Here is a 10,044-nt window from a genome sequence, read left to right as displayed (position 1 = left end):
CATGTTATACTTCTACAATAATCTACAATCAGAATATTACAGATATACTAGTTGGGGAAATGCAGTGTATATATAGTGGATTTGCAATTATTTCTCCTATTGTAAATTGACTCATATATATATATATATATATATATATATATATATATATATATATATATATATATGTACATACATACACACACACACACATACACATTATATATAAAAATAAATAAATCACATCCAAACGTTTTAAAATTGAAACATTTGTATTTATAAAATTCACAACAGTATTTATAAAAATCTGCAAATGGTATACAAGGAAAGGAATGTTATTGAAAAAGTAATACAACTTGCACAAGGCACACGCAATCATCGCTTTTACTTGCTTATGGTAGTTTACCAAAGCTGTAAACATAACGCAACCATTTTCAAATACACGTAAAACTTAATTTAAAGTACATAAACAAATTACACTTTTATTTGCGAATGTGTAACTACATTGTACGCTCCAAAATAGCATTAAACTTAAAAGCACTGGACAAAACAGTGATCAGTTTTACTTGGTTTTAATTGGTTGTTGGTTTTCAAATTAAATTGCTCCACAGATAAAGTAATTATTTAAAATAACCTTTAGATTGAGTTCACAAATCCAGTATTCATTTCGGCTTTTTTATACACTTTGATCTAATGATCCAGCACTAGATACATCTATTTTAATGGGGAGACAAAGTTCCTTAAATGTCTTCCGTTTGACCAAAGTCCAGTTGCAATCCATAATTTTAGCTGCAACAAAAATATCTGCCTAACTTTTCTATCCGGCTAAAAAAAGGATGAAAATTGGATTGTTGAGTCACTGAATTCAATGTGAACGGATCCATTTTAAAGGGTATCTGTATTTCTTCCCTTTGAAACAAATACAGTTTTTGTTTACTGAAATCTTTTTCAAACAAATGAATATTGGACACGTAATCTCATCCTTGGCTATATACTGAAGCTCCTGTCGTTCCAACACCACCTCTCCTCTATTTAAAGGCTGTAGCGGTAACGTCCCATCTCCATCAGGTTAGCACTGCAGCCAGTCACTGGCCTCAGCAGTCTTGTGCTGTCAAACTTGCCATTACAGCTATGGCAGTGATTGGCTGTAGGGATCATGTGCTGCAGATGGGATGTCACTGATGCGGATCTGTAAATAATGCCTAAAAGCCGATGCAGAAGACAGTCCGCTATTGGATAATTTTGGCCTTCAAACAAACACAAGCCCTTTAATGAATCATTATGAACAGAACAGACATTAAAAAAAATGTTAATGCTACTGAATTTGCAATTCAGGGCCAATTCTTAATGTCTTTTCTGAGATTTGTTGATGTCATGAACTAAAAAAAAGAAAACGGAGAAGGAAACAGGTATGTTTTGTAATAAAAGAATAATCAAATATATGATTTACCCATATGAAAAAAAATATGCAACACATACTGTGATAGCCATTTTACACTTTTAAAGCTTATTTAGGAAACAGATGTTAATATTAGCTACTTCACAAAACCAATAGGAATGTGAACTATCAATCAAGTACGAGATCCATAATATATCAAAAGCAAACGTAAAAGTAGAAAAGCTCAGTAAACTCAATAAGAAGCATTGATAATGAAGAGAAGCTACGGAAATCTTTTCTAGTTTAAAAGTGTTAGGTTATTACAGTAAGGCAAACAAAAAGCTTCAAAATGGCTGGAGAATCAGGAAAGTGAAGACAACCTTCACAATCTATGCCGTGGATCGCATAGTGTCAATTTATATCACATTATCAGCCTTTTTCACATTAGGCAACACATTAAACACAAAGGCAAAAGACATGTTTTTAACGTCATCATAGGTAAGGAAAAATCATTCATAAGATGTTCTAAAGCAAGTAATCAACGTTGAAAAATAAAGAATAAAAAAAGTGCATCGTACAAGGAAAATTGTGATACATGTAATACAATTGTGCCCATTATACACAAACCAACTCACTGACAAATTACAACAAAAACAAACCAAAAATAATTAACTGTGTGAGATGTCTTATGTTTGACTCATCGTCGCTTGTTTTTTCTTTTGGCTCTTTTAATTTTTTTGGGACAAAGTTCTTCAAAATCTCCATAGTCTACTTCGCAGTCCTCCTGAAATCCTGACAAAGAATAGATAAAAAAAAGTCTTTATAAATTAAATTTAAACTTGAAATTAGTGACTGCAAATCAAATCACATATGGAGCATAGTTAGAAGATTTTATTAAAATAAAAAGAAGAAAAGGAATCCGGCACTCATAAATTAAGCAAGAGATCTAGGTTTTAAAGGGAACCTGTCATCTAGAATAAGCAAGCATTGTTGACCTTAGGGAGATCAACATATCCACTGCGGAGACACCATCACGTGTTTCTCAACGCAGTGATTCTAGAGCATTGCCCCCTGGGAAGTATGCAAATAAGAAAGCCGCGGAGACACCATCACGTGTTTCTCAACGCTGGCAGGAAACTAGCCAGGTCTTTCACCGGGAAGGAACAACCACGGGAAGGGCAGTCTCCAGTCAAGGAGACCACCTATACCAAACATGGTATCCATCCACAGACAGCCGTTTCGGGGTATTTGCCCCTCATCAGTGTGGAGTAGGAATCTGGCTAGTGGGGGCAATGCCTAGTAAAAGACTACTTAAGCAAGCATTGTTGACCTTAGGGAGATCAACATATCCACTGCGGAGACACCATCACGTGTTTCTCAACGCAGTGATTCTAGAGCATTGCCCCCTGGGAAGTATGCAAATAAGAAAGCCGCGGAGACACCATCACGTGTTTCTCAACGCTGGCAGGAAACTAGCCAGGTCTTTCACCGGGAAGGAACAACCACGGGAAGGGCAGTCTCCAGTCAAGGAGACCACCTATACCAAACATGGTATCCATCCACAGACAGCCGTTTCGGGGTATTTGCCCCTCATCAGTGTGGAGTAGGAATCTGGCTAGTGGGGGCAATGCCTAGTAAAAGACTACTTAAGCAAGCATTGTTGACCTTAGGGAGATCAACATATCCACTGCGGAGACACCATCACGTGTTTCTCAACGCAGTGATTCTAGAGCATTGCCCCCTGGGAAGTATGCAAATAAGAAAGCCGCGGAGACACCATCACGTGTTTCTCAACGCTGGCAGGAAACTAGCCAGGTCTTTCACCGGGAAGGAACAACCACGGGAAGGGCAGTCTCCAGTCAAGGAGCCCACCTATACCAAACATGGTATCCATCCACAGACAGCCGTTTCGGGGTATTTGCCCCTCATCAGTGTGGAGTAGGAATCTGGCTAGTGGGGGCAATGCCTAGTAAAAGACTACTTAAGCAAGCATTGTTGACCTTAGGGAGATCAACATATCCAATGCGGAGACACCATCACGTGTTTCTCAACGCAGTGATTCTAGAGCATTGCCCCCTGTGTGCATGCGCAGTGCGCGTCTGAAGCCGGCACGTGAGGACCTGGAAAAGAAGCCTGACACAATGCGCGCAGGATAGTATAAGCGACGGGGACATCGCTCATGTGACTCCATGGTATCACGCCCACAGGGGCGTGATACACGGAAAGTATGCAGGGGCAAGGCGCCGCCCCTGTGACCTTATACCCTGCTATTTACATAGGAAATATGAAGGTAGTAAAACATTTTTTATTACTTTCATATTATACAATTTTACAACACAGGGATGGGTAGGGAGGTGTAATTACGGCACACATGCATCTGCTGATAGGTCAGAACGCATATTCTAGGTGACAGGTTCCCTTTAATGGAAATCGCAATCTTGAAATATGTAACGTTTCAGTCAGCAAGACCTTCTTCAGATGGATTGCAAAACAGGAAAGTATATGAAATAGCACTGACAGAATAGGGGTAGATGCCCAGGACCTATCTAACCTTATTCTAATCAGTACTATTTCATATATTGTAGTTTCGTGTCTGCAATCCGTCTGAAGAAGGTCTTGCTGACAGAAATGTTACATATTTCAAGATTGCGATTTCCATCAAAACCTAGATCTCTTGCTTAATTTAGGAGTGTCGGATTCCTTTCCCCGATTTGTATATGGAGCGATGTCCTATCTAGACACCATATTCATGAACAGAATGATATATTCCAAGTATATATGGAAGATTTATTTGGTAGGGTAAATATTAAAAAAAAAAATGACTTTCCATTCACAGAAAAGTAGTATATATTTAATTACACAACTGTCTAGTCTAAGGGCCAAAATCATCAACACTTTTAAGTCAGAATTCTGTTGTAAAAGCTTTGATAAGTTGCTTAATGTAACCCCTTAATGACCGCGGGCCATAGTGGTACGTCCTAAGTCATGTCCGGGTAATCACCGCAGACTGCTGCGGTAAGCCAGTTGCGATTCTCGCACATGTCTGCTGATTTGAACTGCAGACATGTGTGCCTCACAGGCACAGGTGGATCCTCGATCCACCCGCGCCTGTTAACTGCTTAAATCACGCTGTCAAAATGTGACGGTACGATTTAAATGCCAAAATTAAGTTTTTTGGTCGCTGCAAATTTTGCGCATAATGCAATAACAGGTGATCAAAATGTAGCATCTGCACAAAAATGGTACCGTTAAAAACAACAGCTCAGGACGCAAACAAACATTATTGTATGTAATCCTTTAGTCAACTTATAATAAAATCGCAGAACACATTCAGTATAATATTCAACACGGCCAGTATAAACTTAAATCATAGCATCTCAAACAGAAATATGCACAATAATTTTAAGTCAAATACAGCCCCTCCCACATCATGACATAATACTACTAAAACACATTGATTACTTGTAAAAGACAACAAAAGAATACAAATTGCAAAAATCTAAGGTAATCATTTAAATTACTTCAGCTCATTCCTTTGGTTTAATCCTCATGGGTATTATGTCACAACATGGGATGGGCTGCATATGGTCTTAAATTGCTACACGTTTGTGTGACAAGAAAAGGCTGAGAACATGTGAAACGCATCATAAAACGGATTACAATATGTTGGATATAGTGTTAAGTTTTATTGCAGTTTAAATAAAAAGACTGCAATTTTTAATACAAGTCGCTGGTGCAGCTATTTTGTTTTTTCAGAGTTTTGCATGTCAGAGCCAACATTCCTCAAAACTATTACCTTTACTTTTTATAATTATTAGATACATATACTTTGCAGCTAATGACTGCCTATTCTAAAACTTATGAACAAGAACCAATTTAGAATTTTCCCCCCTGAGACATTTACTGTAGCAGTCTTCCATTGACATAGTTTGCAGTATAGTTAAAGAGTTTTTCTCATGTTAAACCTTCCAAAGCGCACCGCCTCCCTGCTTCCCATGAGCAGTGCGCTGTTGATGGCTGACAGTTCAGATCAAGGACGTGGCCATACCAATTTTCCAAAATATGTGCTCTCCCATGCTCCTTTATCTCTGCAGTAGGGACACTGAATATAGCAGAAGGCAGAGACCCCAGTAAACTTCTTAGCTGCGCTTTCAAGCTCCACAGAAAACGTCTTGTAAGCACTGCTCTCCTTGTCTAGGACGAGCCGCCAGTAATAGACAGCTGAGGTGGCTAATAACCTTGGCAGTGAACACTAAACTATAAAATTAAAAAAATTCCTCCATTCTTGAGAACAGAGAAGATTTTTAATAAAGGGTAAGCTGCAGAGTTGCTAGTTTTTACAAGCACTTAGCAATTTTACCCATTTGGAAAATTAGACAACATTTTCAATCTGGCTTTTCTGTTCTTGAGAGTTACCGCCTCAGAAGTGAGTCTTAATATTTTCTCACTTTGTCATAAAATAGTAACGGGCTTTAGCTGTTTGTTCATTTTTTTAAGTTTATTAAAATGACGGGAGCATTTCTAAATGTCATTTCTAAAGGTATATTTTTTGAGAAATCCCTGATTACTTTAGCTGTTTTTTTTCCCGCACAGATATGCTTTCCTATTTCACACCCTTGATTATTATATATAGTCTACACATATATCAGGTAAAACATAAAAACTACAGACAAGTACCCTCTGATCTTGTGGCTGGTTGTTCAGACTTCTCCAGTAACTTGTGGCTTTCAGAAATACTGGCTGTCAGGTCACTCACGAGTGTCCACATTAAGTATTCAGCTGCAGAAAAGTCATATAATATAAACAAAATAAGCACCATGCACACAATAATAGTAATAATAGCACTACTTTATACCTTCTGAATTCTACTCCTGAGTCCTGATTATTGGAAACAAAAAATAGCAAAGTTTCCTAAAAACTATTCAACACAATATGGATGTTACTGTGTCTAGTGAAATCTAAAAATGAAAGCACTCAACTAACAAGAATAAAGCCATATTTGTTTGGCCTTCATAATGCAGGTCTCATGGATATTGGACTATCGAAATGGATGGATGAAAGTATATTATGGGTTTTATTTCAGTAGCAAGGAGGAGCATCAACAGAGAACACGACTGACAGTTGGTGCTTTTAAAATTCTATGGAGAGGGGAGTGGGTAAAAGGAGGTGCTAGAGGCAGAAAGACATTCTGCTGCAAGTTCTCCAGACAGGACAATTACAGTATTGCATAGACCTTTATGAGCAGCAACTATCCTGTCCTATCTCAATAATGTGAAAATCTGTATTTACTAAAAACAGATTTTACCCAGGCATTGAGAATTTTGAGAATGATCGATCAGTCCCAGATGGAAAAATGAGACCATTTCTCTAAAATTATTATAAATGCTCTTATTTTCATGTGTACTATTGATTTGTAGGAAAACTGTAAACAATGGTTACTCTTTAAATGCAACTTTTGTTTGAATTATTATTTTTTTCCATTAAATTTTTAAAACTGAAAATAACTATTGGTCAGGATGAAAAAATGCCTGGAGACTTAAGGAGCCAGCTGGGTTTCTTTTTAGAGGCAGAAAAAAAGTACCAAAATGTGTAGATGTGGAAAATCTAGGCATAGTGGATACGTGGCCAGTCGGATATTTAGATTATCTTAGGGTCATATTAAATAGTAATTTTGATATCAGCTAAAGCGCACAACTAAATAAGTAGCTAAAGAGATATAGTGGCACTTTACCTTCAGACCAGGTCTTCTTCTCGTAGACATTTTCCATCAAATCAACAATTGCTTTTATTTTGTTCTCAATCTTAGTCTTTTCCAAGTATAATTCCTCTTTTGATATCAGTTTGTTTCTGGAAGTCTCTCCCATGGTCTGTATAAGAGACTTTCCATTGTAGATGGCAGTATCTACTTCCAGTTTAAAAAATTCAAGGTACTTGTTGTAGTCATTCATCTGTTGTCTATGTCTCTCTAGAACAATATGATTTTCATACTCTTCATTCAGCCCTAGTGGGTTAGGAATCTCAATGCCTACAGCTGGACTTGAAACATCCTCCAGGTCTTCTTCAATTTCTCCTTTGGTAAGAAGGGTTCCAGTGTGTAAAAATTTCACCCCACATAAGTCGCACTGAGTTTTGTCAACATTTGCAATTTTGAAATGATCTGATGTGTATTTCTCCAAGTGATATTTTTGCATGCGACTTTTTGCGTTTTTCCATTTCATACTTATGCACACAACAAGAAATGCTATATGTAATTGCCGCAGAGCAATTTGCTTCTGTCTATCAGCGGCAACAGCTGCCACCAAATCAATTTTCTCTTCTTCAAAGTCCTCTTGCTCATTCGACATGAAACTGGCTCTATTATCATGCATACTGTGATGAACATAAGAAAGTTTACTAAATCGGAACTTGTCATCAAAGAAGATTCCCCTTACTTGTCCTTTACCATAAGCAATGTCCCATTTCCATGAGCATTCTACTAAACGTTCGTCATCACGGTGTAATAGCAATTCCTGAAGCAATGAAACCAGATCTTCCATTCTATTGGTTGCGCTAAGCTTACCTACAATGCCAACCAGCCTGTTTGGTACTTTCAAAGGGAATTGATTTTTTAAAGAGTCCAATCTACTCTGGATATCTGGAATAAGCATTGCAAGCATAGATTTTGCCCTTTCAGGAACAACACCGTTAAGATTTACCATCAACACTAACCAAAATACTAGTGTTCGTTCAGCTTCTCCTGAAGAAATGCAATCAATATCATTGAATGCATCAACAAGGACGTTGAACTCTTGATGTTCAACACCAGAAAGAACTTTGGCAAGATATAAATTATGATGTCTGAAGTGATTTGTAAGTTGCCGAACATCCTTTGGTTTGTATTCCCACAAGATGGAGTACGTATCTTTCAGGCTATCTTTCTTACCAAACATGTATTCCCAATAGTGGAAAATGGAAAGAAAGCTTTTCGGAAGCACAACTCTGGTATCCTTTTCAAACCTCATGAGAACAGCACAACAGAGCATAAACTGGAATTCAAGCAACATCATGGTGTTTCCAATATTTGGAATCAATGGAAAAACACACTTCTTGATTAGCAAATTCATGAACCTGAAAAAATATCTCTTGCAACTGTCTGGGTTCCTGTCTTGATAAAGCTGCTGCAATGAGGTCTGGAAAAGGCGAAAGAAATGGATGCGAGTCACTTTCGGTGAGTTAGTCATTGTATCGGGCTTTAGCATACCATATTTGCCCTCTAAAAATCTTCTTCGGCTTCCTTCTCCATGAGGATCATTGGTCTTTTGGAGTTCTAACTCCTTCTCAAACTGTCTTTCCTCTTCTTCAAGAAGACGCTGTAGTCCATCTGGATATTTAGAAAGCAGGCTATAGACCTGCATTATTTTTAGCCAAAGGTCAGTAGACTCCCTTCTTTGTATTTTATCTTCTCCCAAAAGTGAAGAAACATATTCTTTTAGCATAGTCATCCCTGCCACTGGAAATTTGAGCAGTACTTCTCTGCACATTTTTGAATTTTCTGAAAGGAGCCGAAGGTGAAAATGTTTAGAAAAAACTAGATGTAAAAGAGAATTGCAGTACTTGAAGCCATGAAGGTTTACAATCTCATTAACCTCTTCAAAATGTTCATCTGAAAGGCTCTTTGCATCAAGTAACAATCCACAAATTGTTATTAAAGATTTTTTAGACTGTAAGATTTTTTTCAATTCATAGTGTTGTAAAGGCTGATGAAAATCTTGGCATTGATCATCTGTACATTCTAGCCCTATTATGTACTGAGAACATATATCTGGGTAGACATTTGCAACAAGCTTTTCAGATATCTCAAGCAACCACTTCAGGAAATGTTTTTGCAGCAGTAATTTCACGTCCTTGAGAGCTGTGGCTTTCTCAAACCCATCTATTTCTATATTAGAAAACCTAGGCCCCTCATGTTGAAGAATAGAGAAATTTTGTTCATCAATTTGTACAAGACCATAAAAATCCAGACATGTTTTAACTGCCTCTCTATCAGCATTGTTTTTGGTCTCCTTAAGAGCTTTTATTAATGTTATCATGGACTCTAGACCAAAAGATGCCATTATCGGCAGTGATGAATGGGACTCATCGCAGACTGAAGCTTCAAACAATGCCTCCACTACACCAGCATGATGGGAAGATTTCTTAAAACTAAAGAACGACTTTCTGATTTTTATAAAATCTTTTTCCAGAACTCCTTGAAGAAGTGTGGCCTCGGCAGCTTCTACATACTGATTTGTTTCACATAAAAGTTTCAGTGATTCTGAAAGGACATTTCTAGGGTCTTTGTCATGTGCCATGATGCGACGAGCTTCCGCAAGCAGGCACACTGCTCGAAAGTCTGTCCTTGTTGTAAGGTCTGCCGCTTCTAATAACATGCCTTGTTCTCTCAGCAGGGATGCAGCTTCCTCACTCCTATTTTCACTCTTAAGCAAGTCTGCTGCCTCTGCCCAACATTTTCGATTTTTAAGGAAAACAAATTGATCTTCAACATCAAGATTTAAGAGCATTTCCTTCATTTTCTTTATTTTCTTTTGTTTGAAGAAATCTGCAGCAGCTTCCAAATAAAATTGCCTCCCAATGAACTGTAATGGTGTGTTAGGGTTTTTCTGCTGATAGCTGAAAAAGCAGAAAATGGCAACAGTTATAGGGAAAGA

The 10,044-nt window shown here is 37.7% G+C and overlaps 1 protein-coding gene across 1 annotated transcript in view; it reads right to left on the bottom strand.

The window, feature by feature from the left end:
* Positions 1 to 267: 267 nt before the first annotated feature.
* Positions 268 to 10,044, bottom strand: part of TRANK1 (tetratricopeptide repeat and ankyrin repeat containing 1) — a 276,987-nt gene continuing 267,210 nt past the window's right edge. The window contains exons 22-24 of the mRNA XM_075315070.1: positions 7,089 to 10,006; positions 6,035 to 6,136; positions 268 to 2,149 (exon numbers count right to left, since the gene is read on the bottom strand). Of these exons, the coding sequence (XP_075171185.1) occupies positions 2,055 to 2,149; positions 6,035 to 6,136; positions 7,089 to 10,006 (3,115 nt within the window). The 3' untranslated portion in view covers positions 268 to 2,054. The remainder of the gene's footprint in view (positions 2,150 to 6,034; positions 6,137 to 7,088; positions 10,007 to 10,044) is intronic.

Source organism: Anomaloglossus baeobatrachus, chromosome 6 (assembly GCF_048569485.1).
Source record: "Anomaloglossus baeobatrachus isolate aAnoBae1 chromosome 6, aAnoBae1.hap1, whole genome shotgun sequence".
Classification (NCBI taxonomy): domain Eukaryota; kingdom Metazoa; phylum Chordata; class Amphibia; order Anura; family Aromobatidae; genus Anomaloglossus; species Anomaloglossus baeobatrachus.
This window is presented reverse-complemented; position numbering and strand designations above follow the sequence as displayed.